Genomic DNA, 26,219 nt, shown 5'->3' with positions numbered 1-26,219 from the left:
ATTCTTCCTTTAATAATAAAGCTTAAAAAGAAAAAAAAAAACCTCCGACCAATCACCACCGTTGCCATTGCTTTGTTCACTTCCTGTATATAAATAAAGTTTTGAATACAACTGAATACAGACATGGGGGCTGTTACGGATGGTAAGCTATCGTTAAATGAATTGATTTTAAATCTCTTGTAATAGTTACAGGGGGGAATTTGAGCTGGGGGGTTTTTATGCACACGCATGTACCACATTATGCTTACAAAAACAAGCTCATCTTACACAAAGAAGGAGAAGAATGGGTTCAAACCATGAAATAACAACAGCCATGCTAGCTAGCTAACACTTAGCGCTGGTGTCTTGTTTATTCATCTGCTGTGTCTGACGGGGGCTATGTGTGTATGTGATTTTGTGTTTCGGCCTTATCTTAGATGAAGTTATTCGTAAACGTCTTTTGATCGACGGGGACGGAGCTGGCGATGATCGCCGGATCAACGTGCTGCTAAAGAGTTTCACCAAATGGTGCAACACGCCAGGAAGCCCCGAGGAAGGGTAAGTTAAGTCAGTGGGCTTCCCTAATGTTCCTCCGGATCTCAGCCTTGGACCATGTCTCCGAATGATTGCATATACTGTATTTGTGTTGAAGAACTGCTATGTTTTACCTTGAAATTACAAGCTGTCTTTTAATTCTGTTCAGCTTCACACAGTACCAGAGGATGTTGAGCACACTGGCTCAATGCGAGTTCTCCATGGGGAAGACGTTGATGGTGTATGACATGAATCTTAAGGAAATGGAAAACTATGAGAAAATCTACACTAACATAGGTAGGAAATGACCTGGATTGTTTTGACACTCAATCCCCTTCCTGTAAATAAGCTGATAATAACTCAGCAGAGCATTATAGCATGTAACCTATTTGCTCATGTGTTCCCGACTTTCTGCAATACATAGTAATTAGAAGTGACTATATATTTGTGTCTCAAGGGTGTTGCAAGTTTACTTCATTGCCAGCTTTCTGTCCACTTTGCAGAACAAAACATCACGTCAGCACATGAGAAGATCGCCGAATGCAAAAAGGAAATCCAGAGAGCAAAGAGAATCCGAAAAAATCGCCAAGGTAAGATCATCTTCAGGGCTGTAGACTGGTTCAGACTATTATTATGAGATTTCCTTCTACTTTTATACGTATTGGACCCCACAATTTTGTAAAAATATTACAGATTAATCGTAGAAAACAAATGTTCTTGAGGATAGTACAATATTGGTTTGTATATTATTCCATCTTGAATGCAATATTTTTTATCATAATTTGTGAAACATGGCTCATAATTCCTTACTTTAAGTAATGAATGGGGAATAAGCTTCTAGAATTTTTATTTAGGCCACATTTGGGAGTTATCAAAAGATCTAACGATTAAAAGTCACAGCTTCTATTTCTTATCTATTTATTAGCAATGTGGGTCGCGAAAATTATTAAGTATTTGACACACTGACTCTATTTCTTTTCAGAGTACGACGCTTTAGCTAAGGTTATCCAGCAACACCCAGACCGTCACGAAACACTCAAGTAAGTCAATGTCTTCTGTTCCAAATATATAATCATTTTGCTTATTCTATCATAACAGTTTTGCTTGACATGATAATCAGTGTATGTGACTGATTTTACTTTGAATAATAATTCACAGACAGTTGGAAGCGCTTGACAAAGAACTCCAGCAACTGTCTCACATCAAGGAGAATGTGGATGCAAAGGTAAAACCAAGCACACTCAGCCTCTCTTCTATCCTAACCCACACTGTCTTAAGTCATTTTTAATCAATATTTTATTTTGGTTGTTTCTATCTCTCTTATTTTGCCACTCAGTTGGAGTTAAGGAAGAAGCAATTCCATGTCCTCCTTAGTACCATTCAGGAACTGCAGCAGACGCTTGAAAGTGAGTAAAAGTAAAGGGCAACCTATATTGGGCGCCATGTTCACAGCATTTGGGCTTTTCTATTTCCCCATGTAATGTTTGTCAATACATTTTGCACTGTACAACTAACCAGAAAGTGTTTAAATGTTAATTTCAATGCAAATCATTTTCATATTTCCCAGATGACGAGAAGTCGGACAATGACGACAGTCAGGAAAGCCCTGCTGAGAATGGAGAATGAAAATGGAGAGATCCTGACTTGCAGAAATGAAGTTGACTGCTTTTAAATGATTTGTTTACGTCTAAGAATTGTTTTTGTATGTATTTTTGAATAAAGTTGACTTGTTCCCATCTGTATTGTTCAGTTTATTTATCAAAACGATTAATACATTGTATATTTGTGCATATAACTCAAATAGTTAATTCGGAATGATTAATATTAGTTTCAAGGATGTGCTCTCAACTATTTCTTTTTCGAAGTTGGGACTAAATCAAATTTGTATTTACATCTAATGCAGACTTTCCATTGCTGAAGGTGATTGACCACATTTGCTAATTGATGACTTTAAGGAATTTATTCCCAATTACCAATCTAAAGCCACAAGGGGGAGCTAAAGTGCAACGTTTTATCAAAACTCAAGGCAGAGCACAGAAAAGAACTTATATTTTGCTGTATTCACAGAACCTGGTCTCAGCTAGGTCATTTAAGTAAACGGTACAATCCAACTACAACTGTGTAACCTTTGACACAAACACATCAGAACCATATTTTTAGGGCCTCAGCCTCTAGAACTCAACCAGATATGCACGGGCCTTCATGAGGCGATTGAGGCGACTCTGCAAAGCAGCTCTTTTGTTGCCCATGTTCATATCCTCCTTCAGCAAGAAGTCTACGTTCTCCTTCTCCTGAAGCATCTGCAGCATTTCCCTCTGCAGCTGGACAGCAGACTCCTGCAACATCTGGAAGCGGATCACCAGTGGGATCTGGTCAGCCAGACGCTGGTTGGCAATCTGAGGGAGGAAAGATCAGTTACTGAGAAAATACACAGACCCTCTGTCTAAAACGTTTTTGCCTCTGTGTCTACTGTTTTTGTTTTTGGTCATGAAACTTACACTGTAATATGATTTGAGGTGCAACATCAGCTCCTGAAGTGTTGCGTAATTATCCCCGCTGTACAGAAGACTCCTTTCCTCTTCGTCTTCCTCTTCTTCCTCATCCTCCTCATCCTCCTCTTTCTTTCTGTCAGTCAAACTGCTGCTGTAGGTTCTGTCCTGAGAGTAAACGATCATCTCCATCTTGAACTGAGTTCTCAGCATGGTTTCAGCAGAGACCTCTTTTTCTTGCTTTATGGCTTCAATCTTTGCCTGGAGAGTGAGATTCTAGTCAGTCAGAACACTACCAAAAATTATGCAATTAAATTAAATTTTGGCTGCCAAAACAGTGATGTACAAATTGTAAGAAAATCAAAATCTGATTTGAAGAAGACCTTTGCTGTTTTCATGAGGTTAGGAAATCCTGTGAAGCTACCACTGGCCAGCTGTATGAACACTTTCCTGACAGCATCTGGAGAAAATGGAAATGCAACAAAATGCAACATTTGATTTTCACTTCCCTTCAGAATTGAGCAATAAAGAAAAACAGTAAATCTGTCACATAGTCATTGTTGGAGCTATTTATTTATTTGTAGTATTAGTGCTGTTTAGTTTAGTATTTAGTTTTGGTTATTCTTAATCAATTTATTTGATTTCATTATGAAATCAAATAAATTTCATACCTTAGTATTCTAGTTTATTATTTGTTTACTTTAGGTGTTTCTTGTTTATTATTTGTGTTTTGTTTCATTTGGGGCACGGTACGGAGGGCACCTGAAGTTATATGGGTAGGCTGTCGGTAAGGGACCAGCATGCACCTGGGTGGGCGGGAGAGGCACAGGCAATTTTCTTTGTTCTTTATTACTCGCTTTTTGGTTAAATAAACTACGTTTTTTTGTTGAAACTGGACATTTGTTTGGACATTATGTTTTTCCCATCCGGTGCAACAGTGGCCCTTTGATTCGTATAATTTGAACTTTGATTTGAAACTTTTATTTGTTTGACAATCGGCTACTACAGTCATATAATACCTCCAATATCCTTGAGTTTCTTGACAGCTGGTTCTTCCAGTTGTTTGATCTGCTCCTTGATCATGACCTCAAAGGTCTTGTAGCTGATGAAACCTGGCAGTTCTCTCCCACGGTACCTGTCTTCGTAGTTCTCCACCTCTCTTTCAATTCTTTTATTAACTGTGACACACAAACATGTATTTCAGGACTCAACAGATGGACAGCTTAATAGCAGATCAAACTGAAACACTCACAGTTTTCTCCTGAGAGGTCAAGGTGGGAAATCCACTTCCCAAACTCTCTTCTGAGCATAGAGAAGACATTAAGTTTTTCTCCACACTTGAGCTCCTCTCCTGCAGACAGACTGATGGCATCCTGAGTGAACGCTGTCACTTTCTGGAACACATGTGTGAGACAGGAGAAACAGCTGTTAAAAAGTTGTTTATCATTTATCCAACAAACATTTAAAGCAGATATCAGTGATATCTGCTTTAAAGATGAGCGAATGCTGAGGATGGTGAGCATTTGCTGCCAGGTAAGTCTTATGTTGTGTGGGAGCTCACATCAATGAGGAAGACGAGTCTCTCTGTTGCATCAGACGGTGGCCCGGTGCCGTATCTCTCCAGCTCTGTCTGAGTCTGTGCAAGTTTCTCCTCAATCTGCTCTTCCAGTCGAGGCAGAGATTTCTGAAAGTCACAGAGCAGGGGTCAAACCTTTGATAACAAAGGAGACTAATCATTATTTTTCACGGTAAATTGTTGAGGCGATGCAATAATAGCAACTCACTTCTATGTGATGCACCAGCTCAAGCGTCAGTTTCTCAGCCAGTTTGGGAACCGTGGCATGGCCGTCATTGTAGAGAGTGCTACGGCAAGAATAAAAAGCATGACATGCTACACAACCTGTCAAACACCACATATTTTGTAACCAAGACAATTAACTTACAGGAAATGCATATGATCCATAAAGAAGGCTTTCTCTCTCTCTGTTGCTTCAGTTAGAGACACCTTCTCTGTGATCTCCTTCTGACCCCTACACTTGACGATCATGTAGCCCTTCTTCAGGTGGATGACCTCATTGTGGACAATGTCCACAACTGTCTCCTCTGTGCCTTTGTCCACCAAATCAGGCTTAGTTAGGATACCTGAGAAAGAGAGAGAGAGAAAAGCTCTTAGAACTATTACAAACTGATTGGACCTGTTCTACAATTTAACTCTATTCATTTACCCAAGGTCCTCTCTCCGTCAGGATCCACCTGCTGTGCCATCTTCAAGGCCTCTGTGGTTGCTATGTCCACGTTGCATGGAACAACCACCAGACTGATGGTCTCTTGTTTGGTGATGAACTTCTGGATCAGTCTCTTTATCTGAGAGGATTAAATCACATCAATCAATCAATCAATCAATCAATCAATCAATCAATCAATCACTCAATCAATCAAAAACTTTTTCAAAGCAGCAGGTAGAGCAGCATGCTTAAGTTAAAAACAAAAACAAAGAAGATAAATATAAAATAAATTAATAAATAGTCTCTAGACATACAGTATACGTTGATTGAAGTGGAGAAGGGGTGAGGGATGTGGTTATGTGTGTGTGCTTATGTGTGTTCATGAGTTCAGATTTCAGAGTTGAGGAGGCTGACAGCCCTGGGGATGAAGATTGTCCTCGTCCTCTTAGTCTTGCAAATGGGGCAGCGGAGCCTCCGTCCAGAGGGGAGCCAAACAAACGCTGGGTGGAGTACATGTGAGGGATCGCCTAAGATCCGCCTCGCTAGTCTGCATGTCTGCTGCTCGTAGACTGATGTCAAGGTTCGAACTGGATGTCCAATAATCTTAGAGCAGATAGTCAGGGATCTTTGCAGGAGGTTTCTGTTCTGAAGGCTGATTAAATGAAACCAGCATGTAAATGAGAATGTCATGATGCTCTCAATGAAAGACTGGTAAAAAGTCAACAGAATGTTCCTGCTCACTCCAAAGGAGAACTCACATCTGGCTTTTCCTAAGGATCTCCTCTGTATTAGAGGAGAATTTCAGTTGGCTGTCGAAGATAGTTCCCAGATATTTGTACTCCTCAACTAGTTCCACGGGCTCACCATGAATGGAGGTAATCATTTTGCATCGTCAACGCCTCTTCCTGCACGATATGCAAACTGTAGTGGATCCATTGCAATGTCAGTTGTTGTTTAATGACTCTCTCTCCATGGCTTTCATTTCCAGGGAGGTGAGAGCCACAGGCCTGAGATCGTTTAGAGCCATGGTGGTGCTTTTTTTGGGTTTAGGGATCACTGTGGAGTATTTCCACAGTTGGGGGACTATACAGCTGTCCGAAGAACGCTGAAATAGCGTCCTAAACACTCCCCCCAGCTGATAAGCACACTGCCTTAGGACTCGGCCATTGATGTTGTCTGGGCCAGGTGAACAGCTCTCTTTGGTCCTCCTGAGGGATCTCACCACAGCCTCTGTGCTGAAGGTGAATGATGGATTTCCAGGGATGAGTGCTGATCGTATCTCCTGAAGCTGGGTGGTGTTGTCTGTCTCGAATCTGGTATAGAAGGAGTTCAGGTCGTTAGGGAGAGATGCAGGACTACTTCCATGAATAGTGGTGGATCTGTGGCTGATGGGAGTAGTGTTCACTGTAGCCATGTTTTTAATACTGCGCCATGCTGCGTGAAGGTTCCCCTAACGGTATCTACCTGCTACCCAGTCTGTGGATTCAAAGCATCCTTGAAGTGTTTGGATACTGTCTGGTGTCCAATCCTTTATGTGTTTTATTATCTTCTTCATCCTCTTGATGACTGGTGTGTATGCTGGAGCCAGCAAGATGGTATGATGGTCAGCAGAACCAAGGGGGGGAAGGGGGATAGACCTGTATGCGTCTGGCACAGAACCATAACATTTATCCAGTGTCTTTCCCAGTCGGGTTGCACATGTGATGTACTGGTGGAAGTTTTTAAGTGACTTGTCTGGAGAACAGTGGTTGAAATCTTCAAGAATAAATTTGGGAGCATCCGGTGATAACTGCTCAAATCTATTTAGAGTAGTGATGATGTGTTCTGTAGCTATTGCAGCGTTGGCTCTGGGGTGAATGTAAACCAGAATAAAGAATACTTGAGGGAATTCTCTTGGGAGATAGAAGGGGCGGAGGGAGATGGCTAAAAGTTCTATGTCAGGGGAACACAGCTTCTCCCTCACGACGACTGTGGAGCACCAGCGTATGTTAACATATACACAGACACCGCTACCATGTTGTTTACCTGTCGTCTCCCTCTCCCGGTCGAGTCGTATCGGAGGGGCAAAGCCGTCCACATGCAGAGAGAGGCATCACAATCGTTCTTATTTAGCCATGTTTCAGTGAATGCCAGGATGCTGGCCGTCCTGTATTCATGCATGTGGTTCACGCTTGCCTGTAGTTTGTCTAATTTTCCTTGGAGAGAGCGCACATTAGCGAGGATGATGGAGGGGAGCGCGCGTTGTTTACATGTCTCTCGTTTCAGTCTGGCTCTAACACTGCCTTTTTTCTTTCCCCATCTGGTTACCTTGGTCTTTTGAGCTGAGCTGATCTGTCCGGGAGACTTGTTGCGAAGTATTTCCTTGGGGAAAGTGTCAGTGCTGACTGTGAGGTGCGTCTGAAGTCGGAGCTGCATCAGGAAATCTCTGGAGTAGGTGATCCGCGGGCCGTTAGGCAGGTTGTTTCCGTGCGCCGACACCGATACCCAGAAAAGCCAAAGGAGGAGAAGTGTGACTCCGTAAATGTCCATATAGACAGATTACACAAAAAGTTTTAAAAAACGGCTGACCGGTCAACCACATGAGCAGCGATTGTTGAACATTGTGACACATTGTGTTTTACGCTGTCAGATCACTGTTGTCAGTTAAAATCGTGTAATTAAAGGTACAGTATGTAAGAAATCTAAAGCAACTGGCCGTAAAATCCTCCTAATATGTCACAGAGACTCAGGAATAATGTTCATATAACATGATGAACTCACCAACAACAATAGTACAGCCAGAGTATTCGCATTAAAAATCTTTTTTTGCAGACTGCAAATCATGTTTATGTTTTGAATTTACGTGTTGGCATGTTGCGCCACCTAGCCCTCTCTCCCAGTCACGGCGGCGTCAGTGGCATTTCAGCCTCCGGTCTGGTCCACTGAGCTGCCGCTACAGCTGGGAGAAAAAACGAGATCGCTGTGTTTCGAATTTGACTGCAGTAACTGTTTTTGGCCACATTCTTACATATGGTACCTTTAATGAAAGTCAATGAGAAATCATGTGAGTGATCTATCCTTCTAGTGTTGCATCTTCAGCTTAGGTTATGTTCTCTGTTATCTTTATAATTATTCATCACTTCCTGGATTTTCCTCACATTTCAGCTTCACACTTCCTGCCATAATTTGGTTCCTGCTCCTGTGACTGACCCATTCCTAACATGTTGTACTTTTCTTTTGTTCAGTAATGCTTGGATCTGTTTGCCTGACCTGATTACTGAACCTGTTTGCCTCCAGGTCTGAGTTGTGCATTATTAATGGTGACACTGAGCCAGCATACCTTTCTGAAGCATGTTTGTTATTGTTATTATCTTAAGTCATCAGGATTCAACCTGTGAGGACAGTGACTGTTTGCACCATGCAGATTCCTCGCAATCTGTTCAAGAGCTGCCAATATCTTTTACCCTGTGTGTTGAAGTAACACACCTGGTCTCCAATGTTTTCTGGTTGTCCCTTTACAGCCACCCTGGCGATGCCGGGCAGGTCAATGAGAGTCAGGTCTGGAACATCAGGAGAGGCGATCACCAGACTGATCAGGTCATCGCTGATCCCCACACCGACTCCGGCCATTTTATCCTGAGCTGGAGAGAGAGAGAGAAGACATGGAGTATGAAGATAACAGAGGACAGGGTGGATAACTGGAACATTGAATCTTTATGTTTTCCTTCAATGCTTGGCTTGCATTGGTGACAGTTAAGAACAACAAGTTACCTTGTCTGATCTTTTTCTCCACATCTGCAGGGTCATCGATCTCCTCCTCGTGGTTCTGGTAGCTTATCTTCCCATACCACTCCTCTCCTTCCTTCTTTCTCTTCATCTTCAGTTCAAGAGGACATCTTGTCACAATGCCTGAATTACAGATGAGAGAATGACAAGGGAGTCAAAAAAAAAGGTTCATGTGAAATTGAACAGATAACACAAGAACTGTCTCAGTTACAACACTACCCTCTCTCCCCTCTCCCTTATCTTCCCTGCTTTGCTTCTCACGTCTCATCCTGTCTTGTCTCAAACTTTGGGAGCCTCTCTCGGCATTGCTCTCTAAATCTAAAATCATGGAATTGGTCAACTGGTCTCTCAACGCAATTGACAGAATTTTCTCGATGAGAAGCTCTGCCCTGACGAAAAGTTCACCGCTGGTTACACGATTCTTTCCGTTGAGGACATCAAAGATCTCTACATATATGTGGAATCATGATAACAGGCTATCTGCTGATTGGATTATTAGGCATTGCCCTGGTGTATCGGAAAATTCAGAAGACGGTGACAGCAGTCTAAAGCCCCATGAAGCTGCCCAACATAATTGATGGAGTGAGCAGAGCTGTTAGCACTCAGACTGTGGACATTAATCACAACTTGGGATATATCTTGGAGAAGCTTTTGGCTTTGCAAAGGCGAATGGATCGATTTGAAGACCAGAATGGACAAACTAACCCAAAACACGCCCTAACCCAAACAATCATAATCTAATCTGCATTCCGGCCCTCCAGCTCCGCAGCACCTGGACAACTCCCCCAGGAGATCGCTGCAGTGAGACGCTCTGTATTCCTATTCCTCCCTCCCTTCTTCACGGACACCTGTTGATTGTTGACTCTGTCTGGGACCCGATCAAGGACGTCTCCATGGCAACCTGCTGCGTTATCGCGATGACACCCTGCGAACTGAGGCACTGATATGTTCCCAATATAGAGTCTGTGTGGCTCAGTCTATAGCTACTGTATGTTGTTCACTGCCTGGGGTATAGGGCTACTCACAAAAAGTTAGGGATATTTGACAAGAATATCCCTATAAAAAGTTCATGCATGCTACAGTGATATTCTATCATGAGGCCTTTTAAGTAGAAGGATGCAATGGTAATTTCTTTATCTCAAACAAAAGCTAACAACAGTGGTGGCTTATAGCACAACAAAAATCTCAATGTCTCAATAACTTGATCAATTTGATCAAAGTGCTGTCTTGATTGTCTCATGATGCCAAAATTTGAACATCTTGGGGAGGAGAGAGAGAGAGAAGAGGACTGCATACAAATTGTCATTGAACCAGAACATTTAGTGGTTCAGTGACAATTGAACTACTAAATCAGACTAAATCTGCTTGTGATTTTTGTGGTTAATCACATTGTTAGAGAACAGCATGTTATTCAATAAGTAGGCTACTGAAACATTGATCAATTGGATTGTGCATTCAAAAGTTTAGAGAAGGTTAAAGTAAGTTAACCTGTAAAGGTATTAGTGCATTTTAGGTGCATTCTGAAATTTAATCCAAAAGCCAATCATTCCCTATTTTTTGTGAGTAGTATATGTACAAAACCAACAGCACTACCATGAACTTGATATTTTTTGGGCTAGCATATACAGGGCTATCAGAAGTTGGGGCGTTTGGTAAGGGGGGAGTGAAATATTGGGCGGCAACTCAGGAAATATTGTGTAGGCTATTGTAAAGCATTACCTATAACATTATGCAACACTGTGTACAACAACAGCGCAAACATAATTTTAAGTAAATAATTGTCTGCTACACTTTGTTGCTCACCACTTCCTCTCGGCAGAGCCACCCCGGACAGCGCCTCCAGCACGGAGCTCTTCCCCGAGCTTTGGTCTCCTATCACGGCGATGGCAGGCAGAGCCAAGTCCTTCTCTACACCCAGAGAGCGGAGAGAGTCGATGAGGTCGATGCAGGGACGAACTTTCTCCTCATATTGTTGGTTCAGAGTGTTCATGGTGATGACTTCTTCTTGACTCCTGTTTAGAAAAGTCTGAAAAGTCTACTGACTATCCGTGAGCCGGCTGATAACTACAGCAGCACCTAAACCTGCTGAGAGTGACGCCTTTCACCGATGGAGCAACATCCGAGCGGTGAGATCTAAGGAAACTCTGCAGAGGCTGGACCAATCAGAGGAGATACAGGAACTGGAGGAAGGGCTGATTGGCAGCAGGTGTGACTGCAGGCTTCACTTTACTCAAATCCTTTGTGTGCACTCCGTGTGGCTGTGACTGTTTGATTCCTGTGGCTCTGGTAAAATTGACTTTTTTTCCCCCATTGTTTTATAATCATGTTAGCATTTTAATTGTTAGGATGCATGCACCCTGAGGTATTTGTATTTTAATGATTTTAATTGTGAGGCTGCCCTAACTTGTTTAGGACTGAAAACTGAAAACTTGACTGTCTTATACAGAGGTAGGGGAGAACGGGGTAGACGCATGGTTAGTCCCCTTGTTTCTAGGAAACCATAAGGAAAATTGAGCATGTGACTAAATATTTAATAATTATTTAATGGAGTCTGTGAAAGTAAGAACCACATGGGTAAAGTGGTTTAACATGTCCAATAAACATTTTTCAATCTCAAAAGTGAATTTTGTTTATCATAAGTTTCATGAGAATTGTGTTTAGATGAAAATAGATAATTATAAATTTGTTTTACATGAGTTGTGGTATCTATGAGCTACTTATGAGGTAGTAAACTTGGCATGAAAGTGCACCATTTTAACTGTAAGTTGAGCCATTTGGCCAGGGGTAAGTTGAGCCACCATCCCAATACACTAATGAACAAATACACGTCACTTTAACCTTATGTTTATTAGCCACCCACCTCAAACCACAAAATAAAGACAAACATATAAAACAACTATACATACTGTACTGTATGACATGCCATTCAGGAAAAACATGGCCATGATAAAAATCTCTGAATTCTCTGAAAATGTGGTGGAGTGAAGCACAATGAAGATGGTTGGGACCATTCTGAACAACTCAGATCATCCACTTCATAACACCTGGATGGACCAAGAAAACGGTGGTGGTGGACAGCGCCTCTCTCTTCACTGCAGAATGGAGAAATATAGAAGATCCTTTGTACTTTCAGCCATCAGGCTTTTTAATTCTTCTGCAAATGGTAGATGAGCTGACAGACAAATGAATTTCCCTTTGGGGATTAATACAATAGATCATCTGAGTATTCGTATTCGTCTTCATCTTCATATGAGAACTCTGGTGTGCTGAAGTTGTAAATGTTCATGCTGAACTCAAGCAACAAGTCACGCGCCTTCGACAGACGCTCCAGACGTTTCTGAAGGCTCTTCCGCTGGGTTCTTACTCTGGAGTCCTCTTGAAGCAGGGACTCAGTCTTCTTCTTGTCCTGAAGCATCTGCAGCATCTCCCTCTGCAGCTGGACGGCCAACTCCTGCAGCAGGTGGTAGCGGATCACCAGCGGGATCTGGTCGGCCAGACGCTGGCCTGCAATCTGTGGTTTACAGAGGAGAATGACAGTGCTTTTGATTTTGATGCTTTTGGGCAGCACTTCAACGTGACAGCGGTCCACGATGACTGTCACTTTTCACACACAACAGTGAAATAACTGCTTTAATATGTTTATGTTTGTCTTTCTGTCACAGTTATGATTTGGAAACCAGTGTACGTGTTCTGTGTAGCACAAAAATAAAACGTGCAGCCTGTAAAAGACACGTACCTGGTAATAGGATTTAAGGTGTTTAGTCATCTCTTTCAGCGTAGCCCCATTCTGACTATTGGTCCCAAAGGCAGTCTTATTGTTGGTCTTCACACCACTCTGTACCTCATCCCTCTTCCACTTGCCTAACTTCTTGCTGTATCTGCCGTCCTGTGTGTAAACAATCATCTCCATCTTAAACTGGGTCCTCAGCATGGCTTCTGCTGTAGCCTCCTTCTCCTTCCTGATGGATTCAATCTTCATCTAAAGAACAAAATGTGTCAGAAAACCTTCAGCAGGATTTAGTCATAGGTTTACAATGCCAACTGACAATAGGGAGGATACCTTAGCTGCCCTGAGGAGGTTAGGAAATCCAACCAGGCTGCTGTCTGCCAACTTGAACAGCTCCCTCTTCACAATTTCTTAAAAAACAAAAAAACAAATCAGAAGGTACAACCATGCAATCACAATCTTGACATGGCCAGTCATTGTTATTGTTTCATCATGATAAGACATACCTGACACCTGGTTGAGTTTCTTGATAGCTGGTTCTTCCAGTTGTTTGATCTGCTCCTTGACCATGTCCTCAAAGGTCTTGTAGTTGATGAAACCTGGCAGTTCTCTCCCACGGTACCGTCGATCATAATTACCCACCTCTCTCTCGATATCACTGGTGACTGCAATATGAATGTAATGTTTTGAAAGTGTAAAACAGGTTACTTTTTCAAGTTAAAAACAAAAGTATTATTAAAACTGTGTTACTAAACTTTTTACATATTGAATTGTTAAAATGACGTCAAGTCATCAATGCCCTTACATGTTATTTCAGAGACATTTATGGTCCCTCTCCACACTGAAAATTCCTTCCTGAGTATGGAAAATATATTGAACTTGCGTGTAGTTCTTAGTTCTTCTCCTTTGGTGACGCTGATAACATCCTGTGTAAACTCCGTCACCCTCTAGAAGAGAAGATAAAACAACATGGCAAATTCTGTCAATCAATATATCAGCTACACTATACTGGATGGAGGAACAATGTTGGAGGAGCAGTGTTCAAGTATAGAAGGTGTTGTCTGATTAACTAACGTCAATGAGGTAACCAAGTTTCCCAATTTCTTCAGATGGGGGTCCATTGCCATATTTGTCAAGCTCCTCTCGGGTCTGTTTTAGCTTCTCCTCTATCTGCTCTCCCAGTCGAGGCAGAGATCTCTGCAAGTCACACAGAGAGTCAGAACATTCACATGTGAAGTGGGAAAAGTCATCTGAAGTAAATCAATCAGGCGGAGTATTCACCTGGATGTGATGCACCAGCTCAAGGGTGAGTTTTTCTGCCAGTTTGGGAACAGAGGCATGACCTTCATCATAGAGGGTCCTTGAAAATATTTTTTAAAAAGTGGGTCAAACTGCAAATTACTTTTCGCATGTATTTGTGTCAAATAGCTGCATATTTACAAAACAAATGAACTCACTGGAAATGTGCATGATCCTTAAAGAAGGCTTTCTCTTTATCTATTGCCTCAGTTAGAGACATCTTTTCTGTGATCTCCTTCTGGCCCCTGCACCTGACGATCATGTAGCCCTTCTTCAGGGGGATGACCTCATTATGGGCAATGTTAATGGTTGTCTGCTCTGTACCTTTGTCCACCAAATCAGGCTTGGTCAGGATACCTAAGAGAGACAGATATAGAGAGATGGAGGAAATCACTCGGAATTACTACAAGCTATAAACTGGTTGGATCTTTTCTAAAATAAATAACTCTATTTATTTACCCAAGGTCCTCTCTCCTTCAGGATCCACTTCCTGTGCCATCTTCAAGGCCTCTGTGGTTGCTATGTCCACGTTGCATGGAACAACCACCAGACTGATGGTCTCTTGTTTGGTGATGAACTTCTGGATCAGTCTCTTTATCTGAAAAGTATAAACACTACACCTTAAACATACATAATCACCATTTGAGTTGCTGTAATAACCACATCAGTATTTCATAGGAAGCCACAAATCAGTTTTTTAAAGGGATAGTTCAACCAAAATTGAAATTTCACTCATTATCTACTCACCCTCATATCGACTAAGGGCTGGGAGAATTTTCAGAGTCAGTATTTGTCCATATAATGGTTGTGAATGGTGCTCACTTTTCTTCGTCCAAAAAGACACACCAAAAAACATCCAAATACCTCCATACTGCTCGTCTGTAATGTCCCTCTTGTATTGAAGCCCCGACATGAGAAATTGTTCCGCCGGTCTGATTTGCACTGACACAGGAAGAGCAGTGAACTGAGACACTGGGAGCTTCCGCTACAAACAAGCTTAAAATATGTCATATGTCTTTGATGGTAACTCCGAGAAGGCACGGAGGACTCTGAAAATTCTCTCAGCCCTTAGTCGACATGAGGGTGAGTAGATAATGAGTGAAATTTGAATTTTGGGTGAACTATCCCTTTAAGTGTATTTGTTTTTGATCTCCAGAGATTCATTCAACCTTCATGGCAATCTGTTCAAGAGCTACCAATATTTTTTTCCTGGGGTAACATGAAGTAACAAACCTGGTCTCCAATGTTTTCTGGTTGTCCCTTTACAGCCACTCTAGTGATGCCGGGCAGGTCAATGAGAGTCAGGTCTGGAACATCAGGAGAGGCGATCTCCAGACTGATCAGGTCATCACTGATCCCCACACCGACCCCGGCCATTTCATCCTGAGCTGGAGAGAGAGATAGTGAGAAAAGACATGATTACTGTAAGTTTTTGAAGATGTGTCGACCACTGAAACGACAAATCAACTCAAAAAAAGCTTATGAACGCTGCATTCTGTTACTGTACCTTTACGAATCTTCTTCTCCACTGCTTCAGGGTTTTTTATGTCTTCTGGCTCATGACCACGGTAGGAGATCTTTCCACACCACTTCTCTCCTTCTTCTTTTCTCTTCATCTTCAGTTCCAGAGGACATCTTGTCACAATGCCTTGAATACCGATGAGTAATTGACAAGAAATGGGGGAAGAAGAAAAAACATTTCACAGTAAAAATAAACAAATGGAAATTAACAGAGACTTAAATATTACATTTTGTTAGATTTACATTACATGATATAAAGTATATTCTGTGGCTATAAGGCAATTCATCTGTGGAAACACGACAAACCGGTTCCAACTTTAACTCCTCAGGTGCTTTGGTGGAAAAGAGGCACTTTAATGGTGTCTGGCTGAATAATGAAAGAGTAAATAATGAGGTCAATTGGTGACATCATCATAATAGATTTTTTTTTTCACTATTTTATGATTACTCACCACTTCCTCTCGGCAGAGCCACCCCGGACAGCGCCTCCAGCACGGAGCTCTTCCCCGAGCTTTGGTCTCCTATCACGGCGATGGCAGGGAGAGCCAAGTCCTTCTCTACACCCAGAGAGCGGAGAGAGTCGATGAGGTCGATGCAGGGACGGACTTTCTCCTCATATTGTTGGTTCAGAGTGTTCATGATGACTTCTTGTCTGCTGCTGTATCTCTCCTCGGCGATAAACGCACTGTGAAAGAAGGTGCAGCTCGGAGTGGGGGCAGCGCAATCGCATCACGAAATCGAAACTTAGTGTAGGTTTTGTTTCCTCGAGTTTTACTCATAGCTCTCGTGCTGAGACGAGGCTTCATCAATAGGCTTACGACATGATTTCGAAACCATGTAGGGGAGACTGGGACAGTTGCAACAAGGGACGGTTGCAACAAGCCTTATTTCTCCAATCAGAAACATGCTAGAGTGATGACACTCACACTGCACATTCACAGTTAGACCCTCTACCCACCAATAATAGAAAAGACATATTCAGCATCTGCTCCTGCTTGTACTGAGACAAAGTTGTTTTAAGGGTATGAAAGTAGCTTTTTTCATGAGCTGTATTTTTGTCATGCTGTCCTGACCTTTTGTATATCTAGTTTGAATCACTGTTTTGTTGACTATCAAATGACATGGTTAGCATGTGTCAGTGTCATTGTGTCTAGCTAGTACATGATGTTTTGTCATGGCTGACAGGGTGGGGATGGTTGCAACAACTGCCATTTGAATATGGAAGCACTATGCAAATGCAAATGTACAAAATGAAACATTTTTAGCTTAAAATAGGCAAAATATATCTATTTTTCCCTCATGATGAACAGAACAGTCAATTATATTAAACCATGAGAGACTGAGATTTCAAAATAATTCTCCAGATAGCTTCCTATCAAATATGCAATTTGTAGTTGTATCTTATTCTATGGGACAGACGTAGCCACATATATTTTCCTTTGAAAATTAGAGAAATGTACATTTATTTGATGTCATACAGTGAATAAATCATCCAAAAGTAGAGTACATAAAAGTTTCTTCCATTCTTCTTGTCTCACACTGAGCTTTTGAGTTTTATTACCACTGTTAACCTCTGCACATTGACTCAAGGCCTATGTTCCACAACAAAAACAAAACTCCAACTGTTCTCTGATAAATATGACTAAATAACTAAATAATACTATAGTATTATTGTAAGACAATGCATATTTTAGGAATACTATGCTTATTGAGACAAAAATCTAAAGTTAATTAGTGAAATGTAATGTATGTTTAATATGTTGCAACCGTCCCTGATCCGTGTTGCAACTGTCCCCACGTTTGGGGTCAGTTGCAACGTCTGGATTCTTCCATTCAAATGAATATTGTGATTGATGTGTCATATGTAACCATCTTTAAATGGTATGACTAATTAGCTGACAAATGTATGTTTAATCTATAAAAGTTTGGTGAGCCTAGTCCAAATAGTCTCCGAGTAACTGAGAAAAATTTAAAAAGTGTTGCAACTGTCCCCAGTCTCCCCTAATAGGTGTCCATTTTTCAGTTTGTGTAGGTCGACAACCCATTTAAATATACGGATATGACCGTTGACACAGATAGGGCCTACTTTAGAGTGATTTGCAATAGGCTAAATTAGTAGATTAAAAAAAAGGTAATGGTGGCTCATATCTTTTTAAATACTACTCGAATACAAGTGAAAGTAGTTTAAATACTCAAATACTTACTTAGTTGTTTTTAATGTCTACACATTACAAAATTTGATAATTAAAACATCGCATTATTACTGACGCACTGACTGACTGTTGAACCTACAGAATAAAAGGTTTGTAGGATGTTATAAAACGCTGTAGAAATGGCCATATAGCTTATTTGACCAAACCCTAGCAGCCTTAAGCTGTTGATTTAGAAGTTCATATGGAGAACTGCTGCTCCTCATCAAGTGGTATCACACACATCAAACTGAGATTTCTTAACACACTTTTGTTTTAGACAAAGGCTGGATTTGAGGAAGTCACATGACTGGAATAAATCATAGTCATGGAATCTGTGAATTGCCTATCATAATGTTTTACTGTAGTCATGTGTAGCCTTATTAGTCTGTGATTGTCAAATAAACATAAAGACACAGGAACAACACTGATATAAACATAACAACTGTAGTTAATGTATAAAGAGTACTTTTCTCCAGAGAGTGAATTTATTCTCACACAAACTTACTTTGTAACCATGGTTCTCTTGCAGGCTTCCACTCCTTCAGGTCTGCAGCAGAACTTTTCTATTGGTTTGCTATCCACCAGGCATTAACTATCCCACAGGGAATGGATGATGTCCATTAACTCCACATGGCCAAATCTGGTCTAGGATTAACTATTGTGCCTCTGAGGTCCACACATTATATAGAACCAGACACCAGAGCGCTTTGTCTCAGGTTTGTCTTTTGTATTTCTCAGTGATTGATATTCTCTTCTAGACTTTTCTCACAGGTATCACACAGAAAACAAGTGCAGCTTCTATTTCTTATCTATTTATTAGCAATGTGGGTTGCAAAAATGTATATTTGACACACTGACTTTATTTCTTTTCAGAGTATGACGCTTTAGCTAAGGTTATCCAGCAACACCCAGACCATCACGAAACACTCAAGTAAGTCAGTCTGTCTGTTCCAAATGTATAATCATTTTGCTTATTCTATCATGACAGTTTTGCTTGACATGATAATCAGTGTATGTGACTGATTTTACTTTGAATAATAATAATGGAGAATGAACATGGAAAGATCCTGACTTGAAGAAATGAAGTTGACTGCTTTTAAATTGATTGATTGATTGATTGATTGATTGATTGATTGATTGATTGATTGATTGATTGATTGATTGATTGATTGATTGATTGATTGATTGATTGATTGATTGAATTTATTTATTTAAAACAGGGACAATGCACAAAAAAAACATTAATCTTGTAAAACAAGAAGAGATGCTTTGAGCCAGGTTATAGCAACAATTGCTAATTTCCGCCTGTAGTCCCTGGGCAGGTAAAGTGCTAAACAGATACAATATTAAGATTAATTGAAATAAGACATGATAACCATAATATTTAAAAAATTGACAGAATGCACTAATAAAAGCAGGGAAACAAGAGCGCCAAATCATAAAGTGCACAATAGAGACCAACAGCACATACACTCTCTCTCACTCTCATCACACATTCAAACACATACACATACAATACACAGATAACAATCATCCTCATCCTCAAATGATTTGTTTTTATCTAGGAATTGTTTTTGTATGTATTTTTGAATAAACTTGACTTGTTCCCATCTGTATTGTTCAGTTTATTTATCAAAACAGTTAATATACTTTTATATAACCTACTATTTGTGCATATAACTCAAATTACCTCAGTTTATTCAGAATGATTCATATTAGTTTCAAAGGTGCACAGATTATCGTAATTGTTATCAGAAAAACTACATCTTTTAGGTAGTTTTAGGACTAAATCAATTTTGTATGTATATCTTATGCAGACTTTTACATTGCTGAAGGTGCTCAACCACATTTGCTAATTGACTGACACCAAATAATTTATTACAGTTACCAATCTAATGCCACAAGGGGGAGCTAAAGTACACGGTTTTATCAACAGTTCAAAGGCAGAGGACAGAAACAGACTTATATCTATTGCTCTATTCATAAAAACTGGTCTCAGCCTGGTACATTGTGTATACAGTACAATCCAACTACAACTGTGCCATAACCATACTTTTAGGGCCTCAGCCTCTAGAATTCAACCAGATATGCACGGGCCTTCATGAGACGATTGAGGCGACTCTGCAAAGCAGCTCTTTTGTTGCCGATGTCCATGTCCTCCTTCAGCAAGAAGTCTACGTTCTCCTTCTCCTGAAGCATCTGCAGCATCTCCCTCTGCAGCTGGACAGCACACTCTTGCAACATCTGGAAGCGGATCACCAGTGGGATCTGGTCAGCCAGACGCTGGCTGGCAATCTGAGGGAGGAAAGAGGACAATGTTTTCAGACCAGTTATTGAAGAAATACAAAGCTTCTGTCTATAACTTACGGTTATTGTTTTTGTTCATGAATTTTGTGCTAAATCAAAACTTACATTGTAATAAGATTTGAGGTGCAACATCAGCTCCTGAAGTGTTGCATGATTATCCCTGCAGTACACAATACTCCTTTTGTCTTCCTCTTCTCCCTCATTCTCCTCTCTCTTCCTGTCAGTCAAACTGCTGCTGTAGGTTCTGTCCTGAGAGTAAACGATCATCTCCATCTTGAACTGAGTTCTCAGCATGGTTTCAGCAGAGACCTCTTTTTCTTGCTTTATGGCTTCAATCTTTGCCTGGAGAGTGAGATTCTAGTCAGTCAGAACACTACCAAAACTTGTGCAATTAAATTAAATTTTGGCTGAATTTTGGCCAAAATAATAACAGTGATGTACAAAATCAAAATCTGATTTGAAGAAGACCTTTGCTGTTTTCATGAGGTTAGGAAATCCTGGGAAGCTACCCTGGGCCAGCTGTATGAACACTTTCCTGACAGCATCTGGAGAAAATGGAAATATAACAAAACTCAAAGCATTTTGATTTTCCCTTCAGAATATTTAGCAATAAAGAAAAGCAGTAAATCTTTCACATAGTCATATACAGGGGCGCCGCTAGGGATTTTGGGCCCCATGAAAAGAATCTTTACAAGGCCCCCAACACAGCAGCAAATTTTTTTAATGCTATTTTATATACAATTATGCATTTTAATGGTATTTTTGACTATCATTACCATATTTGTGAAAGAGGAACAGCATGACAGTTGACATGTACAGTAGGGGAAGAACTGAGCACTCTGAATACAATGGAATTCATTTTTCCATTTCCCATAACAGATTCACCTTTGTATTTTTTTGAGACTGTAGTAAAATGTATTATTATTGCAGGCGTTGATGTTTCCAAAACAATAAAGTTATTGTTACCAGGACATTGAAAATAAAACATTTGTGATTATATGTTAGTTAAAGCAGAAGTAAGCGGAATGTTTGTGTTAATATAAGTCTTAAATAGTTATATCTTTGGACGGCAATCACTTTTATAGAGTGTTTGGTCTGAAACACGGGTCTGTCAGTCACTCTGCTCTGCTGTAAGCTGAGGAGAAAACTTTCCTTGTATCCTACAACCTTTATCCAATAAGGAGAGAGAACAGCATAAAGGGGCGGTCCTCTCTGTGTGTGCAGCCAAGGGATGCGCGTGAATGTGGTGACGTAGGGACGAGGGCGGGGACTGCTAACTCCAACGGCTGACAGGAAGTTAGCCAAAACCACCGGCTCGCTTACTTCTGCTTTAATAACTTGGTGTCATTATTTTTACTGTATTATCATTTCATCATCATTAGGGGCCTCTCTGGGCCCCCCTCAATCATGGGCCCCTAGAATCCGTCTCCTTTACCCCCCATTTTCGGCGCCCCAGGTCATATACCTCCAATATCCTTGAGCTTCTTGACAGCTGGTTCTTCCAGTTGTTTGATCTGCTCCTTGACCATGACCTCAAAGGTCTTGTAGTTGATGAAACCTGGCAGTTCTCTCCCACGGTACCTGTCTTCATAGTCCTCCACCTCTCTATCAATTCTTTTATTAACTGTGACACACAAACATGTATTTCAGGACTCAACAGATGGACAGCTTAAAGCTCAAAATTGAAATTTCACTCATTATCTCCTCCCCCTCATGTGGACTAAGGGCTGGGAGAAGTTATCCGTGGCTTCTCTGAGTTACAGGGGGTCTCGGCATAGCAGTGCATGTCCATTTAACGGTTGCAAATGGATACCAACTGTCTTCGTAACAAAAAGACACACCAAAAAACATCCAAATACCTCCATGCTGCTCGTATGTAATGTCCGTCTTGTATTGAAGCCCCGAAATGTGAAATTGTCATGAAAAATAAAAAAAAAGGCTATTTTTCAAGCTTTTTTGTAGTGGAAGCTCCTCTTCCTGGTTCATCAAATTTGGACGAATGGGAAGAGGAGCTTCGAGAAGCTTCCGGTACAAAACAAGCTTGAAATATAGACTTATTTAATTTATTTCAGGACAATTTCGCATTTCGGGGCTTCAATACAAGACGGACATTACGAGCAGCATGGAGGTATTTGGATGTTTTTTGGTGTGTCTTTTTGTTACAAAGACAGTTGGTATCCATTTGCAACCGTTATATGGACAAGCACTTCTATGCCGAGACCCCCTGTAACTCAGAAAAGCCACGGATAGCTCTGAGCCACATGAGGGTGAGTAGATAATGAGTGAAATTTCAATTTTGGGTGAACTATCCCTTTAACAGCAGATTAAACTTAAACACTCACAGTTTTCTCCTGAGCGGTCAAGGTGGTAAATCCACTTCCCAAACTCTCTTCTGAGCATAGAGAAGACATTAAGTTTTTCTCCACACTTGAGCTCCTCTCCTGCAGACAGACTGATGGCATCCTGAGTGAATGCTGTCACTTTCTGGAACACACGTGTGAGACACATTTATCCAACAAACATTTAAAGATGAGCAAATGGCAAGGATGGTGGTGGTGGTGGTGAGTATTTGCTGCCAGGTAAGTCTTATGTTGTGTGGGAGCTCACATCAATGAGGAAGACGAGTCTCTCGGCTGCATCAGACGGTGGCCCGGTGCCGTATCTCTCCAGCTCTGTCTGAGTCTGTGCAAGTTTCTCCTCAATCTGCTCTTCCAGTCGAGGCAGAGATTTCTGGAAGTCACAGAGCAGGGGTCAAACCTTTGATAACTTAGGGAACTTATCGTAATTTTCATGGTACAGCAATTGCTGAGGCGATGCAATAATAGCAACTCACTTCAATGTGATGCACTAGCTCAAGCGTCAGTTTCTCAGCCAGTTTGGGAACCGTGGCATGGCCGTCATTGTAGAGAGTGCTATGGCAAGAATAAAAAGCATGACATGCTACACAACCCGTCAAACACCCAAATTGTATGTATAATTACCCAAAAGAATGAACTTACTGGAAATGTACATGATCCGTAAAGAAGGCTTTCTCTCTCTCTGTTGCTTCAGTTAGAGACACTCTCTCTGTGATCTCCTTCTGACCCCTGCACTTGACGATCATGTAGCCCTTCTTCAGGTGGATGACCTCATTGTGGACAATGTCAATGATTGTCTCCTCTGTGCCTTTGTCCACCAAATCAGGCTTGGTCAGGATACCTGAGAAAGAGAGAGGGAGAGAGAGAAAGGAAATCACTCAGAATATCAGCTAGCCATAAACTGAATGGACCTGTTCTAAAATCAACTCTATTTATTTACCCAAGGTCCTCTCTCCTTCAGGATCCACTTCCTGTGCCATCTTCAAGGCCTCTGTGGTTGCTATGTCCACGTTGCTTGGAACAACCACCAGACTGATGGTCTCTTGTTTGGTGATGAACTTCTGGATCAGTCTCTTTATCTGAGAGGATTAAATCACATTGTGTTTCAAGCTGAGTTGAGTGTCAGAGATGGGACACAAAGGTCACATGTCTTTGTGAAAATCTATCCACAATCTGTGTAACCTTCTCATGTTGCGTCCTCAACCTAGGTTATGTCCTCTGTTATCTTCATAATTATTCATCACTTCCTGCTTTTAATCTACCTGGCCTTTTTGTCACATTTCAGCTTCACACTTCCTGCCACCGTTCGTTTCTCGCTCCTATGACTGTCGGCCCCATCCCTAACATGTGACTCATTGTCTTCCCCTCCTCATGTATGTAGCCAGCATGCGATTTTTATTTTGTTCAATCATTCTTGGATCTGTTTGCTGACCTAATTACTGATCCTGTTTGCATTAAAGACTGTTTGCCTCTGATCTCCAGGTTTGAGTTGTGCATATTAAATGATGACACTGAGCCAGCATACCCTTCTGAAGCATGTTTGATGTTAATCTGTTTACAGCGCTTAAGATTCAACCTGTGAGGACAGTGACTGTTTGCACCATGCAGATTCTGATCAATCTGTTCAAGAGCTGCCAATATCTTTTACCCTGTGTGTTGAAGTAACGCACCTGGTCTCCAATGTTTTCTGGTTGTCCCTTTACAGCCACCCTGGCGATGCCGGGCAGGTCAATGAGAGTCAGGTCTGGAACATCAGGAGAGGCGATCACCAGACTGATCAGGTCATCGCTGATCCCCACACCGACCCCGGCCATTTCATCCTGAGCTGGAGAGAGAAAGACAGGGGACACGATTCAGCATATGAAGATAACAAAGAGACGGAGATGTCTCAAATATTGAACCTTTATGTATTCCTTAAATTCTATTTCATTGTGACAGTTAAGAACAACAAGTTACCTTCTCTGATCTTTTTCTCCACATCTGCAGGGTCATCTAGTTCCTCCTCATGTTCCTGGTAGCTTATCTTCCCGTACCACTCCTCTCCTTCTTTCTTTCTCTTCATCTTCAGTTCAAGAGGACATCTTGTTACAATGCCTGAATTACAGATGAGCAAATGACAAGAAATGGGAAAAATTCAAAGTGAAATCCTCTCTGCTTGGTGAAAATGAACAGGAGACACAGAAATGGTCTGTTATGCAAGCCTCTCACCAATGTGTTAGCACGGTATACAGCATGCTCACCTGTTAACTGCCTGAGTTACAGTATAGGATCTCAATGTTATTTGCAAAGCCAGCAGTAACCATGAGAGGACTTGTCTTGTGGCATTCTTGTTTTATTGAACAGACTGCCATGGTGCCCTAATCCACACCAGAACAATTGAACAAGCCATACAGGTTTGTGAAGATTTAATCTCCGTTGATGACTCATTTGTTTTATGTAATCTATGCAAAACAACTGAAAATGAATGAAAAGAAAACTTTTTTCTATTCTTTGTAAAAAAAAAAAAAAAAAAACTTTGTCAATGTAGCCTACTGGCCGTAATGACCAGACTGTTTTCAGCCTGTTAGGATCCTCAAATCTTAACTAAACTTGATCAGAAAATAAATTAATTGAAAAGAAAAATTTAAGAATGTACTCAATTTATTTAAATTATTGTCTGTTATAACATGTGCACAAGAAATTACTGTATTTTTAATTGGTAAATGGTCTGAATTTATATAGCCTAGCGCTTTACTATACCTGCAACGATACCCAAATAAAAATTATAATTATTGACCAATACAATTAATCACCTTCCACATGCTGCCCCACTGGTTGAACGACCTAGGCTTCTTAGTTATTTATAACTCACCACTTCCTCTCGGCAGAGCCACCCCGGACAGCGCCTCCAGCACGGAGCTCTTCCCCGAGCTTTGGTCTCCTATCACGGCGATGGCAGGCAGAGCCAAGTCCTTCTCTACACCCAGAGAGCGGAGAGAGTCGATGAGGTCGATGCAGGGACGAACTTTCTCCTCATACTGTTGGTTCAGAGTGTTCATGGTGATGAATTTTTCTTGCCTCCTGTTTAGAAAAACTGGAAAAGTATGCTGAGACTATAAGCTCTGTCTGTAACAGCAGCTGTAGCAGCATCTAAACCATTTGAGAGTGATGCCGGTATTTCACTGATGCAGGAAACTGAAAGTTAAATTGTGCTGTGTTAGGTTTCGTTTCCTTAGGTTTACTTGTGACATGTACCAACAAAGGAAAAGGATGTGAAACCATTGGAATTTCTTAGTTTTCGGCATTAATTGGCCATTATCCGATCTACATCTAATTCACAAGTAGGCTATACACAAACACAATGTGCTTAACCTAATACCACACAAACAATATTTCATGTCCTTGTCGAACACATCCGTTAAACATTCACAGTGCAGGTGGAAAAAGTGAACCCTTGGATTTAATAACTGGTTGAACCTCCTTTGGCAGCAATAAGCTCAACCAAACGTTTCCTGTACAGATCAGAACTGCACAACACTGAATTTTGGAGGCTTGGTCCTTAGCTTCAGCTCAGCCATGTTATGTCTGGTGTGAATGGCTCTCTTGAAGTCATTCCATAGCATCCTTATTGGATTCAGGTCTGACTGGACAATTCCAAAAGGTGGATTTTCTTTTTTTGAAGCTACTCATGGTTATCTAGATCAACATTGATGATGACATTTTTATCGAGGTGAATGTATTTTCAAATATGGTCCGATCTCCATCTAAGTTACAATAATGAATAAAAAGTGTATAATAAACTGTATAAGAATAAATCCGTAATAATAAATAACACATAATCATTG

The 26,219-nt window shown here is 41.0% G+C and overlaps 4 protein-coding genes across 4 annotated transcripts; 1 reads left to right on the top strand and 3 right to left on the bottom strand.

Moving 5' to 3' along the window:
* Positions 1 to 67: 67 nt before the first annotated feature.
* thoc7 (THO complex 7) lies at positions 68 to 2,249 on the top strand. The gene is made up of 8 exons (XM_085776114.1): positions 68 to 142; positions 417 to 537; positions 683 to 810; positions 1,017 to 1,103; positions 1,496 to 1,553; positions 1,672 to 1,738; positions 1,850 to 1,919; positions 2,081 to 2,249. The coding sequence occupies exons 1-8, from the start codon at positions 124 to 126 to the stop codon at positions 2,137 to 2,139; spliced, it is 609 nt and encodes a 202-aa protein (XP_085632240.1). The 5' UTR covers positions 68 to 123; the 3' UTR covers positions 2,140 to 2,249.
* A 299-nt stretch (positions 2,250 to 2,548) lies between these two features.
* Positions 2,549 to 11,123, bottom strand: LOC146987104 (interferon-induced GTP-binding protein Mx-like). Its single transcript, XM_085776112.1, has 12 exons — positions 10,796 to 11,123; positions 8,978 to 9,115; positions 8,693 to 8,847; positions 5,228 to 5,366; positions 4,946 to 5,144; positions 4,787 to 4,865; positions 4,564 to 4,686; positions 4,255 to 4,396; positions 4,022 to 4,180; positions 3,386 to 3,462; positions 3,012 to 3,263; positions 2,549 to 2,909 (listed from the first exon to the last, which is right to left on the bottom strand). Exons 1-12 carry the CDS (start codon positions 10,980 to 10,982, stop codon positions 2,685 to 2,687), a joined length of 1,875 nt encoding a protein of 624 aa, XP_085632238.1. The 5' UTR covers positions 10,983 to 11,123; the 3' UTR covers positions 2,549 to 2,684.
* Positions 11,124 to 11,961: 838 nt separating this feature from the next.
* Positions 11,962 to 16,242, bottom strand: LOC146987103 (interferon-induced GTP-binding protein Mx-like). Its single transcript, XM_085776111.1, has 12 exons — positions 15,992 to 16,242; positions 15,526 to 15,666; positions 15,252 to 15,406; positions 14,478 to 14,616; positions 14,177 to 14,375; positions 14,001 to 14,079; positions 13,794 to 13,916; positions 13,525 to 13,666; positions 13,226 to 13,384; positions 13,053 to 13,129; positions 12,729 to 12,971; positions 11,962 to 12,503 (listed from the first exon to the last, which is right to left on the bottom strand). The coding sequence occupies exons 1-12, from the start codon at positions 16,176 to 16,178 to the stop codon at positions 12,195 to 12,197; spliced, it is 1,953 nt and encodes a 650-aa protein (XP_085632237.1). The 5' UTR covers positions 16,179 to 16,242; the 3' UTR covers positions 11,962 to 12,194.
* Positions 16,243 to 19,399: 3,157 nt separating this feature from the next.
* LOC146987102 (interferon-induced GTP-binding protein Mx) lies at positions 19,400 to 25,557 on the bottom strand. Its single transcript, XM_085776113.1, has 12 exons — positions 25,247 to 25,557; positions 24,352 to 24,489; positions 24,066 to 24,220; positions 23,336 to 23,474; positions 23,038 to 23,236; positions 22,872 to 22,950; positions 22,646 to 22,768; positions 22,381 to 22,522; positions 21,504 to 21,662; positions 20,507 to 20,583; positions 20,144 to 20,380; positions 19,400 to 20,026 (listed from the first exon to the last, which is right to left on the bottom strand). The coding sequence occupies exons 1-12, from the start codon at positions 25,431 to 25,433 to the stop codon at positions 19,802 to 19,804; spliced, it is 1,860 nt and encodes a 619-aa protein (XP_085632239.1). The 5' UTR covers positions 25,434 to 25,557; the 3' UTR covers positions 19,400 to 19,801.
* Positions 25,558 to 26,219: the final 662 nt, after the last annotated feature.

The sequence above is a fragment of the Trachurus japonicus genome, chromosome 5, assembly GCF_045865225.1.
Source record: "Trachurus japonicus isolate A0001 chromosome 5, Traja_1.0".
NCBI classification, from domain to species: domain Eukaryota; kingdom Metazoa; phylum Chordata; class Actinopteri; order Carangiformes; family Carangidae; genus Trachurus; species Trachurus japonicus.
Note: the sequence above shows the minus strand (reverse complement) of the source record. Positions and strands in the feature narration are given on the sequence as shown.

Excerpts from the sequence above, each read along its gene's own strand:
- LOC146987104 (XM_085776112.1), bottom strand. The coding sequence starts at position 10,982 with ATGAACACTCTGAACCAACAATATGAGGAGAAAGTTCGTCCCTGCATC. Across the intron at positions 4,866-4,945 it reads ATGGATCATATGCATTTCCT|CACTCTCTACAATGACGGCC; the intron begins GTAAGTTAATTG and ends TTCTTGCCGTAG. Across the intron at positions 4,687-4,786 it reads AGCTGGTGCATCACATAGAA|AAATCTCTGCCTCGACTGGA; the intron begins GTGAGTTGCTAT and ends TGTGACTTTCAG.
- LOC146987103 (XM_085776111.1), bottom strand. The coding sequence starts at position 16,178 with ATGAACACTCTGAACCAACAATATGAGGAGAAAGTCCGTCCCTGCATC. Across the intron at positions 15,407-15,525 it reads GGAGAAGAAGATTCGTAAAG|CTCAGGATGAAATGGCCGGG; the intron begins GTACAGTAACAG and ends CTCTCTCTCCAG. Across the intron at positions 14,617-15,251 it reads CAGAAAACATTGGAGACCAG|ATAAAGAGACTGATCCAGAA; the intron begins GTTTGTTACTTC and ends TATACTTTTCAG.
- thoc7 (XM_085776114.1), top strand. Across the intron at positions 811-1,016 it reads GAAAATCTACACTAACATAG|AACAAAACATCACGTCAGCA; the intron begins GTAGGAAATGAC and ends TCCACTTTGCAG. Across the intron at positions 1,920-2,080 it reads ACTGCAGCAGACGCTTGAAA|ATGACGAGAAGTCGGACAAT; the intron begins GTGAGTAAAAGT and ends CATATTTCCCAG.
- LOC146987102 (XM_085776113.1), bottom strand. The coding sequence starts at position 25,433 with ATGAACACTCTGAACCAACAGTATGAGGAGAAAGTTCGTCCCTGCATC. Across the intron at positions 24,221-24,351 it reads GGAGAAAAAGATCAGAGAAG|CTCAGGATGAAATGGCCGGG; the intron begins GTAACTTGTTGT and ends TTCTCTCTCCAG. Across the intron at positions 23,237-23,335 it reads TGAAGGAGAGAGGACCTTGG|GTATCCTGACCAAGCCTGAT; the intron begins GTAAATAAATAG and ends TCTCTTTCTCAG.